Source organism: Notamacropus eugenii, chromosome 3 (assembly GCF_028372415.1).
Source record: "Notamacropus eugenii isolate mMacEug1 chromosome 3, mMacEug1.pri_v2, whole genome shotgun sequence".
Classification (NCBI taxonomy): domain Eukaryota; kingdom Metazoa; phylum Chordata; class Mammalia; order Diprotodontia; family Macropodidae; genus Notamacropus; species Notamacropus eugenii.
Genome location: NC_092874.1, coordinates 249,453,064 through 249,480,175, shown reverse-complemented (window position 1 = coordinate 249,480,175; position 27,112 = coordinate 249,453,064). Strand labels below are relative to the sequence as shown.

General features: G+C 34.1%; 1 protein-coding gene across 5 annotated transcripts in view; it reads left to right on the top strand.

Moving 5' to 3' along the window:
* Nucleotides 1-27,112, top strand: part of ZFC3H1 (zinc finger C3H1-type containing) — a 62,328-nt gene that overhangs the window by 19,469 nt on the left and 15,747 nt on the right. For 4 of the 5 annotated variants that reach the window (XR_011977271.1, XM_072655381.1, XM_072655384.1 and 1 more), the window contains 20 exons: nt 159-382; nt 1,599-1,722; nt 3,915-4,027; nt 7,076-7,285; nt 7,486-7,650; nt 9,356-9,493; nt 9,884-10,002; nt 10,551-10,700; nt 12,697-12,871; nt 13,172-13,303; nt 13,796-14,338; nt 14,424-14,533; nt 17,735-17,866; nt 17,976-18,097; nt 20,548-20,649; nt 20,916-21,041; nt 22,524-22,707; nt 24,756-24,942; nt 25,735-25,923; nt 26,506-26,743. Coding sequence is in view for 4 of the 5 variants with exons in the window: in XM_072655381.1 (XP_072511482.1) it covers nt 159-382; nt 1,599-1,722; nt 3,915-4,027; nt 7,076-7,285; nt 7,486-7,650; nt 9,356-9,493; nt 9,884-10,002; nt 10,551-10,700; nt 12,697-12,871; nt 13,172-13,303; nt 13,796-14,338; nt 14,424-14,533; nt 17,735-17,866; nt 17,976-18,097; nt 20,548-20,649; nt 20,916-21,041; nt 22,524-22,707; nt 24,756-24,942; nt 25,735-25,923; nt 26,506-26,743 (3,483 nt within the window). In the remaining variant the exon portion in view is untranslated. The remainder of the gene's footprint in view (nt 1-158; nt 383-1,598; nt 1,723-3,914; nt 4,028-7,075; nt 7,286-7,485; nt 7,651-9,355; nt 9,494-9,883; nt 10,003-10,550; nt 10,701-12,696; nt 12,872-13,171; nt 13,304-13,795; nt 14,339-14,423; nt 14,534-17,734; nt 17,867-17,975; nt 18,098-20,547; nt 20,650-20,915; nt 21,042-22,523; nt 22,708-24,755; nt 24,943-25,734; nt 25,924-26,505; nt 26,744-27,112) is intronic. The other variant, XM_072655382.1, reaches the window with a different exon arrangement.

Below are 27,112 nucleotides of genomic sequence, written 5' to 3'. Positions count from 1 at the left end.
TGAGGATTGAAAAGGGCATTGAGGTACACCTAATTTTGGTAGCCCATTTTTTTTTTTTAACTTTCTCTGAAAAGCCTAAACAGAATTCACTTCTGTACATAGTGGTACTTCAATATTTTTCAGTGAAACACATTTTAACACAATTTTCTCCATTAAAGCTAAACAGGCCTTGAGAAAACAGCAAACAAAGGCATGGAAGAAACTACAACAGCAAAAAGAACAAGAAAGACAGAAAGAGGAGGATCAGAGGAAACAGGCTGAAGAAGAGGAGAGAAGAAAAAGGGAAGAGGAAATCCGGAAAATCCGAGATCTCTCAAATCAAGAAGAGCAGTACAATCGGTTCATGAAGCTAGTAGGGGGAAAGAGGAGGTCAAGAAGCAAAGTAAGGCATCATCAATCTTGGCAAAAGAGGGGTTTCAGGCCTTCTCAAGAACAGAAGACCGCTACTAACCCTTTAACGTGCCTACTACTAGTGTCCTGCATGCGCAGGTATAGGCCAGCAAGATTAACAATACATTGCATTGACTAGAATGCAGGTACAGATTAGGGTGGTTTAAGAGAAAACAAGGAAAGAAGTGTTATTAATGCTGGGTTAGCATTTACCATAAGGAGGCTTTTTGGCTCTTTCTTTTTCTTTTTTTTTGGTTAGTTTAGCCATAGATCTGTCATAAGGCATGAGTATGTGGAATGTTGTGTTTTACTAAATTTTGGCTGGTGTCTTGAGGAAAATAAACATCTTATAAAATATTGACAAAATGTCATTCATTACTAAAAACTCAGATTTAAAACCAACAAAAGTGTTTTTTTATAGGTATAGATATGTGTGTGTGTATATATCTGTGGATATACACACAATTCAAATTTCACTTAATATATTTTATTCCTAAGGAATTAGAATTGGTGAAGTTGTATTAAGCTCAATTTTCTCATTTTAGTATTTAGAGAAGAAATGAACTGTGTTCAGTTATTAGTTTCTGATTGAGTACCTAAAGGTTAAAGACTGAGTCATATAGTAGTCATGTCATTTTAAAGAAATGTGCAAATTAATCCATGGTTTTTGAGAACTTTGGAGAAATTTGCTAAAAATCCTGGCTCTGTAGTCAATTGACTTGGCTTCAGATTCTTTCTTTGACATTAATTTATGTTTGTGATCTTGGGCAGATCACTTAATTAAATTTTCTCTGTAAAATGAGACAAGTAGTCTTTCAGTCATTTTAAGCTTTAGATCCATGTTCTGACTTAATGTAGTTCTTACTGATCATGCTTTTCAGTGTAACTCACAATATCTTTGATATTAGAATGGATTCTCTTTAAATTAGGGGAAGAAATGCCTGTCTAACGTGTGTGTGTGTATGTGTGCGTGTGTGTGTGTATATGTATATATGTATACACACATATGTGTTCCTACTTATTGCCTCCCCCTAAATATTTGTAGCTATTTCATTATTATTAATATTTTGTTTTATCTATATATTTTACCTAGTGTGCGTGGGCACAAATGTATGTAAGTATACATATATATGTATACATATGTGTTACTTAAGACAAAGACATCTTAAAGGCATTATAAATTGATGAAAGCATTCTCTTGTGTTTAGTCTTCAGATACAGACCTGAGAAGACCCTTAGATAAGCAATCTATTGACAGTGCCGGAGGCATCTACCAGTATGACAATTATGAAGAAGTTGCAATGGATACAGATAGTGAAACTAACTCTCCAGGTAAAGATGTTTATTTAATGGGCTTTTTCTTGTGCCTTTGAAGTACAAAACAGAAAATTTTTATTTAACCAGAAATTTTGGAAAGAAATGCAGAGTTGTTCAAAATCAATAGTCTTCAATGGGTTAGTATAACCAGTAGGACTTTTAGCACGTTCTAAAGACACCTTTTACTTGAAACAACAAATGTTTTTAAAGTTGTCCCAATATTAAATAGCTCATGCTTATACTTGAGTTTGTTGTATTTGAGCCAAAGGTAAGAAACCTCTTACCAAGAAACCAAAGGATTGTGCCAGATAGTTGAACTGCTGTTGAGGGGGGTACCCTAGGAGAGACAGATGTGATAAGTCCATTTTCATTTTTAATTTATGTTATGCAAAATTCTGCCTAGCAATTACTGTACATTTAGAGTACTTTCTACTATAGTTCATCAAGAGAAGACTGTTCTTTCTAAGTCCAAAGCCAACAGAATAGACATTTATGTGATTATTTCGAAGTATTTCCTACTGGCATTTTTGGATCCTATTAGATTTTTGGATCCTGAGGATAGATGTGGAAATGATAACTTAGAGCTTTATTAAACCATGTGATTGCCCAAAGTTGTATAGGTAGGAGGTGGCAGATTTGGAACTAAAAAGTTCAGTCTTTAAACTCTTGTTCTGAGGCTCCTCTCATTAGGCCAAGGTAACTCCCTGTCACTTACGTAATTCCTTGGTTTCTTTCAGTGTAGTGAGGGAATAAGCTTCTTTGCTAGAATACTGTTGTTCTTCTGTGACATCTTTCTGGTATGCTCAAGGTGGTATTTTTTTGTATTTTAAGTAAAAAGGCAAATAATGCTATTTTGGTACTAACTACTGTGTTGTGGAGCTATGTACAGAGCTGAAGTGTCCATTCAGCATACATTTTTTTTGAGAGCCTACACAATGCTAGGAAATGGATAGATATAAACAACACAGATTTTGGCCTCAAGAATCTTAGTCAAATGGGGGAATGATGGGTGGAAATAACTAGTGGAGATAATGAATATGATATTTAGAGTCAGAACCTGGTCTCACATATCCTCTGTGGATGCTCATCTTAGCTTTCCAGGGCCTTATTCTTTATACTTTGGCTCCCTGGACCTAATTTTCCTCTTCTATAAAACATATTCAAAAAACATTTACTGTGTGACAGTATTTGTGCTGAGCATGGGAGATACAGAGGTGGGGGGAGGGGGAAGGATGAGAGCATGCTGCTGTATAACCTTGAGCATCTACAGCGTACCATACCAACTCTTAAAAATCCAAGAAGCATGGATGTTAACCTGGTGGCCAAAGGTGACAGACTGCACAGATGAACTCTGGGAGTTCATTTCTCCCCTGTTATCTCACCAGATAGGTAGAGAAGTGAAGTTTGTTACCTCTTGGTTATAAATAAGACTTCCACTGAAAGAGAGTTGCTCTTTTAAGTGAATTTTTAAGTTTAGATTAACTTTTGACTTGGTGGACTTAGGAGAATGAAAAAAGGAGAGAGGGGGGAACATTGGTTTATTTAGCCAAATGAATAAAGAGGAGGGAAATGTGATAAGGAAATGAGAGTAGAAAACATAACAAAACATCTAAATATCAAACCTATGGAGTTTTTTCCTTTGTCATCAACTGTAAGATATACTAATTAGTAGTGAAAGTAAAGGGAATAGTTTATATAAAAGAGATTGTTAGTAATTTGTCAAAACATAGGCAACAGGAAGAAATGAGCAAATAGACTATGGTCTCTTCAGATTCCTTCTAGCTCTAACAGTGTTTGGATTGTGATATGAGGACAGGTGAGGGAAATGCCATGGCTGGATCCCGGGAAAGGGTTGTGAGAATTTTAAGAGGGGAGCTACCACTCTCACCTTTAGAAGAGGATGTCAGAGAAGGTTTCAGTGAAGGCAGATTCTGGTTGATCTCAGAAAAGCAGTGTTGGGCAGGGCAGAGAGGAGAAAAGGGAGACCAAGTCAGACCACTAGTGTCAGTCCTCTGTTGTTTGGGAAAGATTTTAAAAGATGGAGTTCTTGGGTTTAAAGGGCATCTTGGATAAAAATTTAAATTTATGCTTAGCTTGGTCTCTGGGAGATTTACCTTTTATTAAATTAAATATCTTAAAATTATTTTCTGTTAGAATATTTCTGTAATAAAAGTGTTTACAATAACTGAATATGTTCTGTTAAACAGCTGCTTCTCCAGTACAGCCTCTTTTCTTCCCTGAGTGTTCATTGGGCTATTTTCCTCCGTTACCACCTATTTCTTTGCCTCCACCACCTCAGGTTTCAGTAAGTCAGCTTTTGGTATGTTTTACTTCATTCCTTTTTATCATTTCAGTCAAAAGATTTTCATTTGTATGGAAAAGTATAAACAAGCAACTAAATGCCATTTTATAATGAATGTATATTTAAAATGGAATTACTGAAAACAGACAATGTTTATTCATGTATATATTCTATATTCTTGAGTCTGACTGCAGGCAAATTTATCGATAGGTCATTCTCCATCACTTTTTAAGCCTATTCTGGCTTCTTTACAGCTTGTCTTGGTATGCTTTTGGACATCTCTTTGCAGTTCCGCTGGTTTGTGCTAAGAAAATAGAAATTGATTTTGAGATTACCTGAGCAAATATTCATTTGAATGAAATTGTCATTCCAAAACCGAATCAGAATTTTGGATTATCTGAACCTTTACTTGTACTTGTTGCACAGAAAACTGATTAATAGAGTGTTATGTTTCCGCAAGTGTTGGGATCATAGATTACAAATTTAATTATATGTATCTTCTGTTTTCGGGAAAAAATTTTGCTTGTGTCTTTGCTTTTACATCTCCATTAATGCCCACTGAGTTATGTAGTGAAGATTTTTCAAAACCAAATAGTTCATTGAAACCAACGAATACATTACATTGTATTGAGTGGTTTATAGGCGCATGATACATTACTCCACCTCTTCAACAAAAAAAAAAAAAAAGAGGAAAGTTGATTTTTGTTTTTCCTTCTCTGGGGCCAAGTTCTTAGTCTTTCTAATTACACAACTTCATTTCAGTGTAGTCATTGTAGTTCTGCTTACTGTGTTTTGCATCAGTTCACGTAAGTCTCCCCAGGCTTCTGAATTTATATTCATCGTTTTTTCTGGCACAATACTATCCCATTGTATTTGTGTACCACAATTGGTTTTTATCTGTTCTTCCCCACTTGATGGGCATCTACTTTGTTTCCAGTTTTTTGCTTCCAAAAAGTGGCAAATGTGAATATTTTGGCATATAGGGTGTCTTTCTTTTTGACTTTGACCCACTTGTGGTATATATTCAGCAGGGAGGAAAGTCAAAGAGTCCCTTTTTTGGCATAATTACAAGTTGTTTTTTTGAGCAGTTGGACTAGTTCACAGTCCAACCACAGTATACTAGTTCATATGTCATCCTGCAGCCACTCCAGCAATGACTGTTTCCATGTTTTGTCTTTGCCATTTTGCTAGGTGGAGGTGAAATCTCAGGGTTTTAAATGGCAGTTCACTTATTAGTGATTTGTTAATTAGTTGCAATTTCTGTGAATGGTTTATATAGCCTTTGATTACTTACCTTTAGGGAAAAGGCTTTTGGTCTGTTATGTTTGTCTTTTTCTCTTAAGTATTTTAGTATCTGACTTCTATCAGAAATGATTAATGAACATATTTTTACCCAATTGCTAGCTTCCCTTGTCATAGCTTCATTGATTTAGTTAGTTTTGGTTTCATAATTACTTGTGTTTTCTTCAGGAGTTTGTCATTGGAAGCTGTTCTGATATTTAGTAATTTCCACAGAAAAAGAAAATGAAGTTCAAATTTCTGTTTTCAAGATTTTTAAAGTTATAAAATATTTATAATTCCTGAGTTATTTTTTTTATTAAGACACTGATTTTGCCTTAATTTTTTTTCCTGATTTTTATCTAATTTCTACCATGATACCTTGGCACAGAGAATTGTGAGCACAATCTTATTTTATTTGGGTTAAATTCTGTCTTCCAGAATTTTGAGCAGTCTTATTTTTAAGGGTCAAGTTCTAGCTTCCAAAATTTGTCATGTTTTGGACTATGTGACACAAGGAAAGTCAAGCCCTTATTTAGTTAACTTCTATTTTAGTATCTATACAAAAATTTTAATGCAAGACTCATGGTTATATAAAAGAATGAGAAAAGAGCAGCTCTCTAGGGTAGTATAATTAATGTATAGCCAGTCAGAAGGAAGGAGGAACAAGCACCTCAGTGTTGCCCACCCTTGTGTGATAATATATTATCTTATCTTATGTACATAGATTTTATGTACACATATCTAGCTGTCTATCTATCTAGGCGCACACACACACACACACACACACACACACACACACACACACACACACGTATATATACAGTCTTGGTTGATCTTTCCAAAATTCTCTTAGTTTAGGACCAGATCTTTGAATTTGCTTCTTAAATGTTGCAGAAGATTGATTTAGACAATAATTGGTTTAATTTAGTGAACATTTATTAATTACTTAATGTTCTAAGTGCTGGGGATCCAAAGCAATGAAACAGCTTCTGCTCTGCTCTTAAAGAGCTTATGTTCTTTTTGGACGTTATATGTGTATAGATAAATAAGTTCAGAGTAATGAGTAGGGAGAAAGCACTAAAGGAGAGGAACGGATCAGGAAAGACTTCTGAATAGCCACTGGAATTCCTGAGTCCTTTTTAAAACAAACTGAAGAAAAGTTCTCTTTTTGTAACTGTTACAATTAAATAAATTTGGAGCTTATACAGACCCTAGTGAATGCCATTAAATACAGTCTGTAACCAGGGAAGCAAGATCTCTTTCAAGAATTCCTTAGAGGGGACATCCATTTTCCTTCCTTTCCTCTACATATTCCTCAGTGCTCCTCCCTCCTGACCTCTATGGAGTGAGTCCAGGTTTTTTGTGAAGCTCCTATATTGTAGCTGGAGAGAATCTCTGCACCCTAATTGAGCCCCTCCTTTGTTAGATATTTGCTTTAGTGGATGGTAACATCATCAGTCCGCATTGGGACTGTGAGGGAATGGAGTGAGACTCTGCTTTATCTCCCTCCTTACCTTAACTAAATGTCTTCCTCATAGTTTTAGGGAGTAAGAGAAGTTGTAGGGCCTTTAGCCCTTAAGTAAACTAGGTACATGAAAGTTCCAGAGTAATGTGCCAAGGAGGAGCTTTTAATCCAGATTAAATGGGTGGGTGAGAAAAGTTTTAAATTCTCCATTTAAGACAATCACACCCAGAACAACAATGATCTAAAGTTCTTTTCTCTATTAAAAGTGTGCTAGTGTTTATTGTTTGCTATTTGCTAAATCCTTTTTTCTTTTTTTTTAGGCTATGCCTCCTTTGAACCAGCCTTACGTTGAAAGTATTTGTGTTTCTCTTGAGCTTCCTCCCCCTCTTCCCCCTCTGCCACCCCTTCCTCCAGAGGACCCCGAGCAGCCTCCCAAACCACCTTTCGCAGACGAAGAGGAGGAAGAAGAAATGCTGCTTCGGGAGGAATTACTTAAATCTCTAGCGAATAAGAGAGCCTTTAAATCCGAGGTAACTTTACACTGTGAACCTCTAGATGGCGGCGTTGAACCAAATTAGCTTTGTTTTTCATTTCGCTCTTTATTTGGAGTTGACTTTTTTCATTGAAGTTGGAATGAGTCTAATACGGATAACAATGTAGATATATTTAAATATTATGTGATTTTTTCCACTTAAAAATGAAAACTTACATGTTTTATTTCCTTATTTAGGAAACATCCAGTAATAGCGGACCACCTTCTCCTCCAGTTCCCAACAATTCTCAGCCTGTGCCAAGAAGCAACCTTTCAATAGTCAGTATTAACACTGTATCTCAGCCTAGAATACAGAACCCCAAGTTTCACAGAGGACCTCGTCTTCCACGTACAGTGATATCGGTAAAAAATAGCTTAATCTTTTTAAAAATAAAATAAACTACCAAAATGTATGTTTAGAGATTTTTTCTGAAATACCAAAATTGGGAAAATTTTCCTATTGTTTCATGAAGTTAACTAACTTCTTAAGGTTAAGATTGCTAGTAAATGTGGTAGTAATGTGCTTTTCTGTTCAACTGCTTAGAAATATTGTTTTGGGAATACTTTGCTGAGTGATCAACAAAGGCTGTAGAATTTTGTCTGTACAAAATGACCATATGAGCTTGTAGTGATTTGTAGACCACCAGATGAGGTCAGCTTGGGGTTTCAGGTTGGGAGAAGTAAAATGAATGGATGCTTTATAATTACTCCTCTTTGCTGTTTTCTCTTCTAAGCCACACATACAACCTAGATGATTCAAAGAAACTTTTAAGTTGGTTTAATTGACTTCTTGCAAAGTTGATTGTGGTTCTTCCATGTGAAACAGACTTTTTCCCAAATGAATCATCTGTGTATGTGTTATATCAGAGGTTTTATAGAAGAAAAATAAGAATCATGATAGCTGATATTTATATAGTGTTTTAAAACTTAACAAAGCACTTTACACTTTTGTTACCTTGTTTTATACTCACTGCAGTATTATATGAGTTAGGTACTTGAGGTACTATTCTCATTCCTCAGAAGAACCAGCTTGGGGAAGGAAAAGTAGCTTGACTGTATGGTTACACAGCAAGTAATAATAACAGGGCTCAAGTTTTTCCTGGCTGTTAAGTCTAGATAATTTGGAGATAATTTTGGCCTGCAGGTATGAAGGGAGAATATGAATAACAGTTTAAATTGAGTAGAAGCAGAGTGTAGCAGAGTCACCTGGCTTAGCATTAAGAGAGAACTGGATTGGAGTCATGTTACTTTCTTTATCTGTAAAGTTAGGACACCTGAATGACTTATTTCAGATGATTTTAAGTGAGTCTCTTTGGCTATTAAATTGTATTTGGCACTTTATTAGGAATATCACTTGAATAGCTTTTGGGAGGCTTTGAATAGGAATAAAACAGAATTTTGGATTCATTTTTTTATTCTGTAGTAGGATCTATGGCATTAACCATATATACAAGAATTCATTTTTTTTTTTCCAATTAGAAGCTGACAAAGTAAAGTACCGTTTGCTTGTGGTTTGAAATACAAAGAACTTGAGATTATTCTTACGGCATAGCAAATGATAATAGTTTTGGTTAATTACATGTAAATCCTTAAAACTTTAGGGGGTAATGGATATTTTTGTAAGGGTTGTACTTTTGTTTAAAATGGGTTAATAATTTTTTGGTAATAGATAATGTATAAGAATTGGTAAATCCACAATTGAATGGGAAGGTTTTTAGGGAATATAACCAGGACAGGTTGGGATAGGATTAAATGAAAGCTACATATCTTATCTTGAACTGAAGGACTAAAGTAAGATGATTAGAAGTTATAGGGTGGTAGATTTCATCCAGCAAGGAGAGCTACCCTAAAATAGAATGGGTTGCCTTGTGATGTACTTAGTTCTCTGTCATTGAGAGTCACAAAGCTGAAACTGGATGACTCTTAGGAATTTTATAAAAGAGACTTGTGATTGTTATGCCTTTGAGCTGTGTGACGTCTAAGGTCCTTTCTAACTTCTTAGTGAGTATATGTCTATTCTTTAGAGAAGAAACATCTATTACCACTAACAAATGTATTATATTTACAGCTTCCTAAACATAAGTCAGTGGTGGTAACACTAAATGACTCTGATGACAGTGAATCTGATGGGGAACCCTCCAATTCAACGAATAGTGTCTTTGGAGGATTGGAATCCATGATTAAAGAAGCAAGACGGACTGCAGAGGTAAGTGGGACAGTGGAAGGAGGAAGAAGTGATGATCTATTTGTCCCATTAAAGAATAAAGGTATTTTTTTTCCTGTGAATTAGGTGATCTAATTCTTAAGATATATTTTTGATGGATTAAAACTTGGAGATATTAAATATTTGCATTGTGAGAAATTCAAAAGAAATACACAGGAGTTGGGATCTTACTTATGATTGATCATATTCTCAAAAATAACAAGTCTTGTTGTTTTCCTAAAAGAGTCTTATTTAGAAAATAAGTATGTTACTGTGCTAAGAGGTAGTGTTTTATTTACAAAAATTTGCCTACTTAGAAACGTTCCATCTGTTTCTATTATGTTTATTATTGGAGTATGTTCTACTTAACTTCATTCAAATGGTTTTTCATAGGCTTCAAAACCAAAAGCACCACCAAAATCAGAAAAGGAAAATGATCCTATGAGAACACCTGAAGCTTTACCAGAAGACAAAAAGATTGAGTATAGATTATTAAAAGAAGAGATTGCCAGGTGAGTAGCGTTGTTATAGTTATTTTTTTTTAAGTATTTACTATTTTTAAAAAATGGTCTACTTTAAACATGGAAGTCTGTGTGGTACATGATTGAAGATTTTTCTGTTCCAGCCAGGTTAAATGTTATTTATACCCATCACCCAGGAGGGGGAGCCAGATAATCACATATAGAAGTGAATATATTTCTTGCTTGTTTTGTTTTTTTATACCACAGTGAGGAAACACTGTAGAACAAAAATAAATAGGAGTGAGTAATATTTTGAATTCCCTAGCAACTGATATGGTGCCTGCTACCCAGGTGCCTAAAAATGCTTGCTTACTTGCTTGATTGTTCAGCAGGTACTAAGGAGGCTGTCTCTGGTTATTCAAATCAGGGTTTTTTTTTTAATATTTATGTTTTTGGTGTATTGTTTAGTGTGTATACGCTAAAGTTTTTACCAACTTAAATTGTTTTAAAGTTTTTATTTACTCTATGTTCCTCTACCTTCTAATTTTGATTCTTAGAGTAATGGTGCACTCTTTTTTATTTTTTACTTTTGATTTTAGTCGAGAGAAACAGCGTCTAATAAAATCAGATCAGCTGAAGACAAGCTCATCATCTCCTGCCAACTCAGACGGTGAAATTGATGGGGTTGGTAGAATAGCAATGGTTACTAAGCAGGTGACAGATGCAGAAGCAAAACTTAAGAAACACAAGTAAGTCTTTTATCATCTTAACAAATAATAGCAATAATTTGAGGAGAGCTAGGGAGGAGGTTTTCTGTTGTGTTTTATTGAATTGTTATTCTGTTTCACAAGCAGAACTTAGATTTTTTTTTTTAAACAGAGCCTCTGATTTCATTAGTATAAGGGGCTTCCCACAAGGAAAATCCTTTTACTAATACAGATTAACATTTGCCATGTAATTTAGTTTTAGAGATTTGCCCAGGGCACTGAGAAACTTGATTTGCTGATAGTCACATAGCTAATTTGTATTAGATAAAAGTAGAGCTTGAACCTGGTCCTCCTGATTCCAAGGCCAGCTCTTTATTCACTTTTATCACATTGTTCCTCTCTTAATGATAATGTGTTGAAACTTAAAATGATTGAGATCTTTTAGAACAGTTTTGGATTTAATTGAAAGAATTACTTCACAGAAGAAATCCCTGTAAAGGATTTGTTCATAAAACTTGAGCTTAGTCAAAAGGCCACACCCAAGGGCCTAGAATCATGAATCTATTATAAGTAGCTTTTACTTGTTCTTTATTTCTTTATTTTTAGTCTTCAGCATTCATTTTTATAAGATTTTGAGTTCTAAATTTTCCCCTCCCTGAGAAAGCATGCAATCTGATATAGGCTGTACATGTACAATCATATTAAACAAATTTCCATATTAGTCATGTTACAAAAGAAGAATCAGAACAAAAGGGAAAAAAATACAAGAAAGAAAAAACAAAAAGAGAAAAAATAGTATTCTTTGATCTGTATTCAGACTCTAGTTCTTTCTCTGGATGTGGATTGCCTTTTCCCATCATGAATATAAGCAGCTTTTAAGAAATGGATATTTAATTTGCTATTACCAGTATTGTCTTGCTTTTCACTTGTCCACTTGCTTCTAAATGTTTCATTGATGCTTTTTTTTTTTTTGGTATCACTTAGTACCTCTCTATTTTGAACTCTTTCTCCTCTTACCCCCCCCCCCCCCCCCCAAAGCAAAACAGTTGTGTTTGGAATGATTGTGTCCAAAAGTGTATATCTCCTGAGGGGGGAGGCGTACTTTATCGTGGTTTTGGAATATTGTTGGTCATTGAACATTGATTGTAGTTATAGGTGTCAGATTTGTTTTCTTTTGCAATGTTATCATTGTAAGGCTTTTGTTTTTTTTTCTTCCTGGAGGCAGTTGAGATTATATGATTTGCCCAGGGTCATACAAGTGTTAGATGTCTAATTTGAACTCAGGTCCTCCTGACTCCTTGGCCATGCTATATCCTCTGCACCGCCTAGCTGCCCCTGTCAGTTCTAATAGTTGAACTTATTTGACAGTGCACCTGTCCTCCCCTCCCAGTTTTCTCTGAATTTATCCCTTTTGTCATTTTTCATGGTGCAATAATAACAACCATAATTGGTTCATCTGTTGTTGAATTGATAGATATCCAACTTGTTTCCAGTTATTTGTTATAGCAAGAAGTACTGTAAATACTTCTGCACATGTCAGTCCTTACGTCTGTCTTGGATCTCTTGGTGGGAGAGGCGGGGAGAGTAGGGTAATATATTGCTAGTAATCGTATTGCTGGGTAAAAGGGTATTCACAGTTTATGACTTTCTGAGTATAGTTCCAAATTGCGTTTTCAGAATGGTTGTACCACTTAGCCCACCAACACGTGTCCCCATAGCCTCTTAGATAATTGTCATTTTCATTTTTTGGTTATCTGTATCAGTCTGATGATTGTGAGGCAGAACCTCAGAATTGTTCTGATTTGCATTTCTCATGTTGGTCATTTACAGCATTTTTTTATTTAGACCTTAAGTCAGAAAGGCTATTTTTGAAGGCTTAAAAATTTCATTATAAAGCATAAGACTATGAAATCTCCATTTATTCTTTTGTTTTAATCCCTAGATGGTTAACTAGTTGATGTACACTTTGTGCTGTGTAGTCTCTATGTTCTTTTCTTCTGATAATATTGGTCTAATTCTATTTTTTCCCCCCGTTTAGACTTCTCCTGATGAAAGATGAGTCTGTGTTAAAGAATCTCTTGCAGCAAGAAGCTAAGAAGAGGGAATCTGTTAGGAATGCTGAAACAAAGATTGTGAAACTCACAGAACAGCTTCAAGCAACTGAAAAAATCCTTAATGTTAACAGGATGTTTTTAAAAAAGCTTCAGGAACAAGTAATACTACATTTTGGGCTTAAAACACCTATAATTTCACTTTTGCTTTATGCCCTCAATCTGCAACACACTTTGTTTCTCACCGGGTCCAGAGACCCTTGTAAATTCATATAGAATTTACTTGTCTTCATTTTAAAAAGAAAAAATTCCCACTAAGTATGTTCAGTCCCTATACCACATTTCATTACATACAAAAATCTCATTTATAATCAACTTAAAAGTTTCTCGAATTGAAGAGGCTGTTACTTCAAAGGTACATTTTTCTTTAATAGGTTTTTAGAAGTTTTCTTATACTTACAGATTCACAGAGTTCAGCAACGAGTAACAGTTAAGAAAGCATTGGCATTAAAATATGGAGAAGAGCTTGCTCGAGCAAAAGCAGTGGCTAGTAAAGAAATAGGAAAACGTAAACTGGAGCAAGACTACTTTGGAGTAAGTTGCTTACAGCATTACTACCTTTATGGGTGGGAGGCTTGTCATCCTTTGCTCAGCCTTTTTCTACCATTTCTAGAGTCGGTTAGGAGTCCTTAGTTTGAATCTTCCATCAGATCCTTACTGTGTGACCTGGGGCCAGTCACTTAACTTGTTTAACTTTGCTTCAGTTTCCTTATCTGAAAACTAAGGGTGATGATAACAACCCCTTCCACTCATATTGGTTTCAAGGATAGTGAGTTAATATACGTAAAGTGATTTGCAAGCCTTAAAGTGTTATATAAATGTAGCTACTATAACTATTATTAACGAGAGAATACAAGTTTATTTTAATGGATTTGTAATTGTACATGCCTCTTGGAGAGTTCAGAATTTAGTCACAAAAACTGTTTTAGACTTGAGTGAAGTAGCTGACTGAAAGTAAAGGACAACTGTTTTTTAATATTTTTTGAGATCACAGAAAATGTGAAAGTTAATGTTTTCTCTTTCTAGCCAAACAAAATGATAAAACTAGATAGCTCCCCTGCATCAAGTCCAAAAAAGCATTCTGCGGAAATGATTGCGTTGGAAAAAAAACGATTACAGCAACTAGAATATGAATATGCTCTAAAGATTCAAAAGCTAAAAGAAGCTCGTGCTCTTAAAACAAAAGAACAGTCAAATACAGCCCCTGTTTTGGAAGAAGAACCTGAATTTTCTTTACCTCAGCCTTCCCTTCATGATCTAACGCAAGACAAACTGACTCTAGACAGTGAAGAAAATGATGTTGATGATGAAATTTTGTCTACTTCAAGCAGAGAACGAAGGCGATCTTTCCGAGAATCCAGTTCCTTTACCAAACCTAACCTTAAGCACACAGATACACCTAATAAGGAATGCATAAACAAGCCTAGTAAAAACACTGTGGAGAAACCTGAACTTTTTCTTGGTTTAAATATTGATGAATTGAAAAGATTGCATGCTAATGAAGATAGCCTGAAGGAGCTGATTTCAAAAAGTACTTCCATCATTTCAGAAAAGGTTTTGTGTGGTCAGGTAGGTTACAGTTTATTTTTAAAAGTTAAATTTTGCTTTCTAAAATGTTTTTTTGCCATATGAAACATTTTCGGTTTGTTTCTAGGAAATTTCTGTGGATGTGGATATTGTTACATCACCGAACAAACAAACAGAAGGGAAACCGTTTCCATTTGGACCATACCATAGCCCTCTTCTTGTTTTTAAGTCCTACAGGTGAAAAAGCATTCATTGTTTCTCTTCTGCTGTCATTGGAAAAGCAAGTACATTTATAAAAATAGACTTCCTTTATCAGACAATTAAATTAACTCTTGAGTCATAGAAAACAGGATTTAACTCTGTGGTATAGGAGAAGAGGATGTGTGAGAGAGAAGAGAGTAGGCAGGAGATGATGGTAGGAATGTGGGATAGTTGAAAAAGCTGTCAGAATTGATGATGATTATTCGTGAAAGGATTGTGACATTTTTTTAAACTACAGGACCAACCATGGTAAGGAGTTTTAGCTGTGTACAGTTTCTAATTGGTGGTCCTAAGGGTAAGGTATTGTTTAAAGGTTTCAGATAGTGGAACAGATATTAGAACCTAATGGGATCTTAGAGACCAGTTTGATGCCTCATTTTGCAGACTCAGTTTCATTATTTGCCTAAGGTCACTCATATAAAAGAGTGGGTATTAGCAGGATCTGAACCCAGAGCTTTCATTCCTTTTACTCAAATTTCAATTATGTAAAAAAAAATAGAGTTCAATTGATTATCTGTCTTGGGAAAAATTTTAGGTAGTACTTTATGTTTACATTAGCCATTGACATGTTTAGGAAAAAAAATACAACAACTTCTTAAACACCAGTAGTATCTCATATACCTATTCTGGCTGTCGTTAGCACTCACTTAGATGATTTCAGGTTTGTCAGGTCATCTCATCTCTCATCCCTCTTTCAATTGATACTTCACCTTGTTTTTCACAATTCCTCTGCTCAAAGAGTTCACTGTACCTTTCAAGTTTTGCCTCATACTGTTGCTCATGTACTATATCTTCTTTATATGCTGTATTTGTTTCTTTTTAAAGTAGGTTTTTTTCCCCTATTTTATGTTTTTTTATCACCTACGTTTTCCAATGTATCTTTCCCTTCTCCAGGTTCAAGAAAGTCATCTCTTATGACAAAGAATGGGAAAAGAGAGGGGGAAACAAAACTGTTGAACAAAATTAACCAACACATCCTTTAAATCTGACATTTATTATTCCATTTTGAGTTTCTGGTGGTATTTGGTGTAAGAAAGTTGACCTAAACTTGATGTCTTCCAGTTTTCTTGAATTTTCTAAGTCAATTAGGGAGTAAGTTCCCTAGGTAATTTATATTCTTCAAAGACTGGGTTATTGAATTTATCTATTTCTGAATCTTCCTTATTTAATCTGCTTTTGTATTTTTTAACCAGTACCACAAAGCTTTGATCATTTCTCCTTTATAGTGTGATTTGAGGCCTGAAATGCTATTCTCCACTAGTACTTTTTCTTTATTTCCTTTAAGTTTTACATTTCTTAATTCTCCAAATACATTGTTATTATTTTGTTTGGCTTTGTCAAGTAAACTTTTGTTAGTTTGATATAGCATGAAATCTACATTTATTTAGGTAGCTTTGTTATTCTTGTATTAAAGTAGCTTATCCATGAGTAGTCAGTATTCTGGTTAAGTTATGAGATTAGTAGTGATAAAAAAGGAATGTGTTATGCTTAAAAGGAGCCATAAAACAAAGAACCACTATCAGTGTTAACTTCATCCAACAGATGACATATTGTAAAAAAAAAAAAAAGAAAAGAAAGAAAGAAAAAATAATAAAGCATTAATAGATTTGAATATTTCTTGCTGAGAGTGAGACAAATCTAACATACAGATTAAAGGGGGAAAATCAATTAGCATTCTGTTATTTAGCACCATCTCCCTGTTAGGCCCTGTGTTCATTTCTGGAGAATATAAAGATTCAAAGCAACAAAGCTTGTCAAAGAACTTGTTCACTGAAGAAACTATTAAAAAATTGAGAGTTGAAAGACTTTGGTATCTTGTAAATGGGAAGGTTAAAGGAGACATCTCTCCTGGGATGACACATGGTACCTTTAAAAAACAGCCTGTATTGTCATGAAAAAATGATTAAATGTAAGAAAGAAATGCTAAACTCATTGCATTTGATATCCGTTAGAGGCAATAATGCAATGAAAATCATAATTAGTACAGGGAGCAAGAGCAAAAAATGTAAGACTAAGCAGAGACTTAATATTTAATGGCACAAAGAATATGTCATAGAAACAATAACTGTGTGAAAGAGGATAACCAAGAGACAATAAATCAGCATTTCTGGGATGCTATTTTCAGAAAAATTATAGCTTTGAAACATACATTAACAAAATAGAAAAAAACCAAAAAGCTTAATAGATTGAATGTGCAATTAAAATAACCCAAAATTTATGCAAGTAATGAAATGTTTAAAATTAGAAGAGAAATTGTTAATAAGAAGAGACTTCTAGAACTAGAAACCTATCAAAGTTGGTTCTTGTAAAAGACTATAACAATCAGATAAAGAAGAGGAAGTAAAATTATTGTTAAATTAAAAATTAAGTTAAATAAAAAAATTAGTGAACAGGATGACTATCACAGCAGACACTGAACCTCCATATTGCTTGTATGTAAAATTCAAAACTGTCCTGCTTGTGTTGACCTCAACCTTTTGGGGGTAGGCCCCCATGCATCTTTGAATTTGAGAGAGCTGGAGCTTAACTGCCCTCTTTGCTAACTTGGTACAGTATCAGGGAACCTGGGATGTCTTGTGTGCTGTGGTACCTGCTGCCTGCTGTGGCTTTCTGACCTCCACAGAGCTAGGTGGCCATGTGTTTTCTGCCTTGGGTCTTTCGTCCACTGACAGACTCTGAGAGAAACCTCCTTTCCTGATGCCCATAAGCTCTGGCTGAAGAAGTAGTTTTCTCTACTGTAGTTTGTTTTTTCCTGTATTGTAGTAGTTTTCATTGAATTACTTGTTCATTATTTGGCTTGGGGCAGCTTAAAGGACCTTGTTGAAGTGATGTTTGGTGGTGATCTGCCTCATGTTCAGGCAGCTTATGGTAGGTGAATTATGAGTTATACTTTGTTATGTCTTAGATCTGATAAGCTCCATGATAAAACTGAAATTCTAGAAAGTACAGGTGACTACTTGGTGTTAAGATTTTTCCTTCTCATTTTTTACTTTAATTCTTTTGAGTATATATGTAGCATACCATTGCTACTTATTTTCCATGTTTTCCTAAGTCACTTCAGCATCTGCTTAATAAACTTTTATTAGAAATAAGATGCAAAATTTTAGAAAATGGAAGATCAAATAATTTATCTGGATTGCTTTTTTTTTTTTAACTTACTTTTCTTTCCTTTCTTAGATTTAGTCCTTTTTTTCGAACCAAGGAAAAGCTTTACCTCAGTTCAGTGTCGTACAGTAATATGATTGAACCGAAACAGTGTTTCTGCCGTTTTGATTTAACAGGCACATGTAATGATGATGATTGTCAATGGTAAGTTCTGGTCTGTCATCAACATTTTGTTCAATTGAAACTGTAGTCTTGATATCGATTAACTTTGTACACAATTGTTTCTTTTGTGCTGTTGTCATTTTACTTATAGGCAACACATGCAAGATTGCACTTTTACCAGGAAACAGCTGTTCCAGGACATTTTGTCTTACAATTTATCTTTGATTGGTTGTTCTGAGAAAAGCACAGAAGAAGAAATTACAGTTGCAACAGGTTTTTATCAGCCATTTCCCCCACCCCCACTGCCCCAGTTTTCTAGTGAAAATATGAATCTGATAAATTTAAAAATTTAATTTTCTATCTAATTCTCTTTTTTCTTTAAATGAATTCAATAGGTTTTCTTGATTTAGAAATGTCAGCTTATTTAAAAACAGTAATAGTTAGATTGTTAAGGATTTGAATCTCTATGGAAAGAAACTTAATGTTAATTATGCAAGCCCCTGCTTCATTTTTGTCATTTAAAGAAATGTCAAACACGAGACTTGTGTCATAGATATTAGGTAAGGTTATAGTAGAAATCACTTTTTATGTACTTTATTGGCGTGGCAGTAGTTAAATTAGGTTTGTTTTTTAAGTTTTACTATGCTACTCTCCCTGGAGAGTAGATCAGGACTTTAGTTGTATGCTTTTATTGATGCCCCTGAAAACCTTAATGTGTGAAAATCCTAAATCTTTCTATATTTGGAATCCATTTGTAGCTAAAATTGCTTAATTAGCTGACTCAGGGGACTTGATCTCCCTTAGTGTTACTGTGAAAGTTTAGAATTTTTCTAATCACATCAGGTGGCATTTGGCTCTTGTATAAGGTCCAGAGAAGCTATTCTGATTCTGTGATTTAAAAACTATTTGCCTTTTAAAAAAAAAAAAACACCCATAAAGACCTGTGCAGTTTTTGAACTTAAAAGTCCTCACTAGAGAGCTGTTTGGAGAGGGGATGGTCATTGGTACAGGCAGTTTTCTAGGTGAGGTTCTCATTCTTTACTGTGGAGGAGCCTGAGACCCAGGGGATGAAGACATTTAACTAACTTAAGGTCATAGTGTTTGAAGTCAGGCTACCCCATTCCAAATCCCTCCCTTCCACTCTGCTTCACTTCTGAAAAAAAAGATTGCCCCTTAATTCTGGAAAGATGCAGAATTTAAATTTAATCTTTGTCAACTTTAACAAACTTAAAATGACATTTTCATTTTATTTAGTATGTCTCTTCCATAAAACTGAATGGAACGCTATCCATAGAGATTATTCAGCACATAAAATAATGATGCTTAATTATTTTAAGTAGAAAAACAAGTGTGGTTGTCTACGAAAATGAAACTTTCCATGTGGTTTCAGTTCTTTTCAGCCAAGAAGGCTGAGTAGTTAGGTTTTCTAAGGAAAAAACATCCTAATGCCTTTCATCATTGTTAGTGTGGAGGCAGCAAAACATGGCAAAGTGCTGGAACCCAGGAAGTTCTGGGTTCAATATCACTTCTGACACTTAACGACTGTGATTTCGGACAGGTGTTTTAACTTCTCTAGGCCTCAGTTTCCTCCCCTGTAAATAGGAGAGGATTAGGTTAGATGATTGCCAATGTTCTTTCAAGCTTTACATTTATGATCCTAAATTTCATACTATTTATTATTGGCATTTCTTAAATACTAAGATTTTCTTAAAACACAGCTTTTTCAATAGGCTTGCTAGCTGAGTTACTACTCAGCCTCAGTTCCCTGATCTGTAAAATGGTTATAGCACCTGTAATACCCACATCACAAGGTTACTGTGAGGGTCAAATGAAATGAATATATAAAAAATGCTTTGAAAACTTTAAAACTATGTAATTTAAAACTATGTAATTGTTTTTTTATTAAAATATATTTTATATTTATAGCTTAATTTACATTTTCTGTAATTTCCGATGTGTCCAAATTGATGGTGCAGTTTTTAAAAATTAATGGATCTTTTTGGGATTTGGACAGTATTTTAAAAAAATAACAGTTTAAAAAATTGTATGAAAAGGTAATAAAATAAATATTTCTTGTTAGGAGTTTTCTTTTAAACCTGACATATAATCTAAGAACTGCATTAGTACTTCAAAATAAAACATTCTTCTCTTTTGTATCACTCATTTTGATGAATGACCTTATTTTTTTATTTTACATTGCACTTTGTCTTGGCTAACCAAGATAATGGGATTTTGAATTCCATTAAAATTTTCTTTCGATACGCTCTGGTTTTGATTTAGAATAGCCAATTTCTTGCATCTGTAGCATCTTTAAGTTTATTTTTCCATCTTTCATTGAGTGGAAGGTGCTGTAAGATAAGAAATTTTTAGATTACATAGGCTTTGCCTTAGGTAGATAGAATTCTAGTTTTACTTACTAAGTGACATTGTACAGTTCTTTTTGTTTTTAACTCTATTTGCTGTTTTTTTATCTGCCTTTTTTTCATTTTCTTTATGTTGCTTCCTAACCAGTTTTACCATCTCACATATTTCTTATTTTAGCTTTCTTATATTCCCATGATCTGTACACTTTTTTGGTGATAATTCACCCATATTTCTTGTCTGTGGAGACTTGAAGGGAGTGGAGAAATGTGCTCCTGGGCTTTTCAAACTTCATGAAACAGTATAATACAAATACATGAACTGTAACACTATTTATGAAGATAGCATTGTTCTAATTTCAGAAAAATACATTGAAAAACTTTTTGGTGTAAACAAAGATCGAATGTCAATGGACCAGATGGCTGTTCTTCTTGTTAGTAATATCAATGAAAGTAAAGGTCATAGTAAGTACTTTTTCCTTAAGTTGTACTTAAAATATACTATTTTGTGGTAACTTAAATGAAAATGCAGTTTGTAATGTTATATAGTGAATCTTTAGAGAACAAATTCTTCAGATGACATTGTATAGAATATTGTATAGAATATTTTCTGTAAGTACACATAGCTTTATATAATATGTAACTACTGACATTTTCATTATGTAACTTATTGCTTTGGTTATCTCCCAAACAATGTGTATCTCAACCAGTTCATGTTCTTTTTGTTTTAGCACCTCCATTTACAACTTATAAGGAAAAAAGGAAATGGAGGCCAAAATTTTGGAGAAAACCTGTTTCAGATAATAGCAGTAACAGTAGCAGTGATGAAGAACAATCTACAGGACCTATTAAATATGGTAAGAAAAAAATTAAGATACAGAAGTCAGTTTTGAAATTGTTCTAAGAGCTCTGCATGATGATTTTCTTTATTGGAATAATCTTGATTCCAAAGAAATTTCTGACTTATTTATGTGAATTTAAGAAACTACCCAGATGAGAAAAGTATACTCTTATTTAGTTGTACCATTTATTTATTTATATATCTGTAACATTTCTTAGAGCTCAGATTTAATGTGGTGTGACAGCCACAAAATCTGCAGGTTAACTTAGATTGCATTAATAGAAGTATTTTATTGAGAATAAAGGGTAACACATTCTTGTTTGGTAAGACTGCTTCTGAAGTACTGTGTTCAGTTTTTGACCTTACATAATTAGAAAGATCATTGGTGAGCTGGAGCATCACTTCTAGAGGAAGTTAGTCAGTGTGGTGAGGAATTTGAAATCATACCAATGAGGATGAATTGATAGGACTGAGATGTTTAGAGAAAAGACTTTGGGGAGGGGGAGGTATGATAGTGTCCTCATATATTTGGAAGGCTGTTGGATTGACCAGACATTAAGCTTAGTCTGCTTGGCTTCCAGAAGGAACTAATTTGAGAGGCAGCTTTTTATTGCTTATATGAAAGAACTTATCAGTCAGAGCTGTTTGAAAATGTAATGGTATCCTTCATGTACTGTGAATTTACTGACCTTGGAGGTCCTGAAATGAAGGTTAATTGATGACTTGGTGGTAAAAAACAGATTCATACTTTCAGTCAGGGGTTGGACATTATGACCTCTGAGGCTCCCTCCAACTTGGGAGGAGTGTATGGTATTTTAAAATTTCATTTTATTTAAGAAAAAGTCATTTTATAGCAAAATTATGAAGAATATAATTAACAGGATCTATCTCTCACTGTTAACAACTCGGCTTCATTTCATTAGATTCTGAATCTTGAGAGAGTACAAGATGTTTTTTTTAACTGATTGTTGAATGCCTCAGATGAGATGGGGCAGTTGGTAGTATTGTGTATCGAGTGCCCTAGACCCAGAGACAGGTAGACCTGAGTTTAAATTTGATCATAGAACTTAAATAGCTATGTGACCTTAGGCAAGTCACTTAGCCTCTGTTTGCCTCAGCTTCCCCATCCAAAAAATGGGTATATAATAGCACCTACCTCCTTAGGTTCTTGTGAGGATCCAGTAAGATAATAGTTTTAAAGTGCTTAGCACAACGCTTGACACATAGTAAGCTATGTTTTGTGTGTGTGTGTGTGTGTGTGTGTGTGTGTGTGTGTGTGTGTGTGTACGTACGTGTGTGTACGTAGGTACACAGCTGTATAAATGTTTTATACGTATGTATACATACATATAAAAATAAGTGTTATATTAATGCTAGCTGCTAGTATTATTATCATTATTAAATTATCTTACCTTAGGCAATCAGTTTCTTTTCATTAGTTCAGTTCTGCGTCTAGGAGCTAAGGAGTTTTTCCACTGAATAATATTTTCCCTTTTAGCTCCCCGACCTGAACACCAGACCAATGTTCCAGTTTTGGATGCTGTTGTCACTCCTGATGATGTCAGATACTTTACAAATGAGACTGATGACATTTCTAACCTGGAAGCAAGTGTGCTTGAAAACCCTTCTGATGTACAGCTCTGGATCAAACTTGCATACAAGTACTTAAATCAGAACGAAGGGTAGGTCAATCTTATCTTTGTGTAAGCAAATCTGTTGTACATTTATATTTTTATGTGTTTGAGGTTTATTTCACCTGTAGTAATCAGGTTTCCTTTTTAGTGTTAAAAGGAGTCTTTGTTTCTTTGTCAAAGCCACAAGTACTTTATTGTTTAAAAGCAGTTAGAAAAAGGTTTAAGATTAGATCTTGAGCTGTACATGAGCTTAGTATGAGTAATAAATTATATTGGAGCATTAACTCCAGATGGCTTAGTTCAGCATGGAAGTTGTTGAAATGGAAAATAGTTGATGCTATATGGAGTAATTGCTGGTAAAAATGTCAAATGACAGTTAATCAAATTTAAAAGATGATGGTAAAACAAGAACTTTCCCACTTGGGATTCCATCCTGTTAAATATTTTAAGAGGGGGCAAATTAAAGTTTTTAAGACATTTCAGCAAAGTTTGTGGGTTTTGACTAAGGAAATGCAAATTTTGGTGAATTGACTTGGGGGCATTTTGAGCAGCATTATTTTATTTGGTATTTGTGTTAAAGCTACATCTTAAATTTGTATGCTGACATTTTTTTCAGTCTTAATTGAATAGATTATGGTGATTAATGAGCTAAAGAAAAGCTGATATATTCACTTAAATGTACTCCCACACACCTAGGGCATTTGATCTGTGTATAATAATGTTAATAGCTTCTGAAAGCTCTCAATAGCCTGTGTGTGTTTGGCAAGACGAAAGAATGTTCTCACTATGTAAGTGGGTGATGACAACTTGCCACAGAAAGAGGGAAAGAAGAAATGACCCTCATGTAAAGGATCTTCATCTTCTGTTCCTCTCTTCTCATTCCATTTGTGTCTGTGACCTTCCTTTTTGTAGGCAGCAGTAGGGTGTGTGGGTGTAGGAGGGCCAGATTAGAAGTAAAAGAAAATTTAAGCACTGCAGAATCTATAGATATAATGTGATCAAAATATCCTGAAAGCTAATTGTTATTTTGTAATTAAGTCACAAATGTGATGAATTGTGTGAAACATTCGAAGGAAGTTTCTGACTTTAGAAACTAAATTTGACAAAAGTATTATGTTGTAGAATGTTCTCTTATGGGATACGCTTTTTCTGATGCAAGTGTCCAGATTGTAGTTGTACTATTAGATTTTTCTTACTTGTCTATCTTCTTATCATCATACTTTAATGATGTATGCATTAATTAAAATTTTAAGATAAGTTTTAGAAGTATTTTCCTTAGGGTATAATGTAACAATGTTAATTTAGTGCATACTTTTGAGTTTTGTACTCATTTAGTGTTTTTTATGGGTAGTTCCTGTGTTGAAGGGATCAATTACAATGTTTTCTTTTGTGACTCACTGAGTGAAGGCCAAAAGAACTGTACCTTATTTTATGAATAGGATCATGAGAGAGAGAATTATCTTCTCCAGGAGATAGCAGGTCCTTGACTGTTGAAAAGGTCTTTTATATTGAATGCTTTGATATTTTGAATTGGCAGTAGCCAACCTTGAGAGAGAGTTGTTTAACTTTTCTTGGACCCATATAAACCCATAAAAGGCATTACTGAGCATTGACTTGAGGCACGTTTGAAGGTGATAAACCTGTGGCTTTATAATGCTGTGTTGTTTTTATCTGTGATAAATATTCACTGAACATTCATTTAAAAAGTAATCTCTTTGTTGTTCAGTTCATAGCTGGAAGTGTTTTAGATTCAAAAATACATTTTTCTTGGTTGAAATCTACCTTGTGATTAAGAAAATTGATATCTAATTCATATGAAGTACCTAGTGGATAGATATAGTATAAATTATTACCAATTTGCACATGTGGTGTAAGAAGCCCATTTTTCAAAAATCAGAAATAAATAGATTAAAAAAAGTTTATTAGATTGGCAACTGTGGGTACATATATCCTATCTTGTTATTTTTCAAGAAATTTTAAAAAACTATTTAACATGCATATATATATATATATATATATATATATACACATTTTACACGTATAGATGCACACATCTGTGCATGTGTACATACAAACTAACAACAAACAATACACAGTTCTTCCTCAGAGTGTTTGGATGCAGCTTTAAATGTTCTGGCTCGAGCACTGGAGAACAACAAAGAAAATTCTGAAATCTGGTGCCATTACCTCAGATTGTTCTCAAAAAGAGGAACTAAAGAGGAGGTGCAAGAGATGTGTGAAACAGCCGTAGAATATGCTCCAAATTACCAAATTTGGTGGACTGTAAGTAAATATTGGCACAGATTTTTCTTGGAATTACAGTGATATACATAGGAAGTAAATATTGGGGTAATCAAACGAATTCATCTGACCAGATCTTTTTATGTTTTAATCTGGAAGTAGCTTCTCATTCATAGGATCATAAAATTTAGAGCTGGATGGGACCTTAGCAATCATCTAATCTCACCTTTTTTTTTTTTTTAAAACCAGACACCTCTTTTGGCTTCAGTTTCCTCAACTGCAAATTGAAGGGGTTGAACTAGATTACATCAAAGGTTCCACCTTTGAATTGGTGAAACTGATGTCAGGAGAAAGTGACCTCTGATAGCTCTGTTTTTAATAATCTCAGGGATAAGTTACTTCCTTAGGATTCATAGCAATTTAGGCTAGGCAAGGAGAAGATAATTTCATTTTCTTACTTGTCCTCTTGAGGAAGATAATCTTAATAGAAAAAAAGAATTTCAGTCAAGAAATCCATTTTGTATTTTGTTAGTACTTATATTCAGTCAGTTTGGTAGTAAGTTAGTAGTAATTTTTGGATCCTTGATAAAAGAAAAGATAAAATTGTACTACATAATAATTCTATTATATGCCTATTTATTATACACCTCATTTCCATTTAAACTTGACTTTCTAACTTATGGTTTCTTGAAACATGGCTTAGATGCGTTTGGTTACTAAAAGAAATGCTAGAAAATTGTAAGTTTAGGCTACTACTTTAATAAAACCAACAATAATCACGGCTCATTTCTGTATATAAAGTATGATTTAATTGTATGAACCGTTTCTTGACAGTTTTTGAACCTAGAAACCACTTTTGATGGAAAGGATTATGTATGTGGTAGGATGCTTCAGTTCCTTATGGAAGCAGCAGAGCGTGAGGATTCAGATCTTCTGTCCTTTCAGCTGTTGGAGTCTCTTTTGTTTAGAGTTCAACTGAGCTTATTCACAGGAAGGTACCAAAATGCCCTTGCCCTCTTACAGGTGAGCATTGACTTCTAACATTTGAACTAATAGTGTGGTGAAGACTTTATTACATAGGTTGACAATTTCCTCATGTTGGATTATTCTAGATTTGAACCTTAAGAACAGTATCACTAACCACTAGTGGTAAAATGGTAAATCTTAATTTTACTTTATTGAAGCAGATTTTGAACATTAAGCCACTGTTCGCATGTTTTTCTTGTATCATTTTATTGAACTTCATCTTAATTTGGTATTAAAACTGTATCAGAATAAATTTATATTATAGCATATAATCTTCATTTATTAAAATTAGTGGTCTTTTACAAATGTAAATCTCATTTAAGAAAACTTGACTTTAAAAAATGCTCCATTTAATTCAGTACATATTCTTGAAAGAGTTTTCACCATTTCCTTCTTTAAATGTTTTTCTTGGACTCTTGACATTGTGTTCCTTGTCAGATTTTTGATTGCTTTTGTCAAAAATATAACTGCTCAGAAATAAGTCAGTTTTGTTCCTCTTTGCCCTCCATTTTTTGAATCTTAGTCCAGTGTGTCATTATTTTTAAAAAATATTTTGGATTAATTTTTCATTTTATGTAGAATGCATTGAAATCGGCCAATGAGAGAATTATAGCAGAACACCTTTCAGCAAGTGATCGATGTTTGGCTTGGCTGGCATACATACATCTCATTGAATTCAACGTTCTTCCTCTGAAATTTTATGATCCATCTAATGCCAATCCTTCAAGAATTGTTAACAAAGAGCCATTTTTAATACCATGGCAAACCACTCAAGATGTGAAGACTGATCATGACATGTTAGTAGCTGTTTTTGAAGGTATGTATTTACAAGTTTTGAAATTATTTAGAGCAAAACATGACCACCAGTGCTGAGACTCGTCATTATTTAAGTTGAAAATTTACTTTCAGGTGCTTCAGGAATTCAGCAGTTCATTTGAATACACTAGTAAGAATGAGTGTAAATATTTCATACAGTTATTCATATATCATATGTCATATTCATATATCGTATTCATTATGTGATGCTTGATATGTAGAAATAAACCCTTGAAGATAGATCAGTAGATGAATAAAGAAGTGAATTTATAGGGCATTTATTCTTGGAAAGTGAAATTATCATTTGAAAAACTAGAACCTATACTGTATAACCATTTAAGATGTTGCCACATGTTAAAAACTAGTCAGG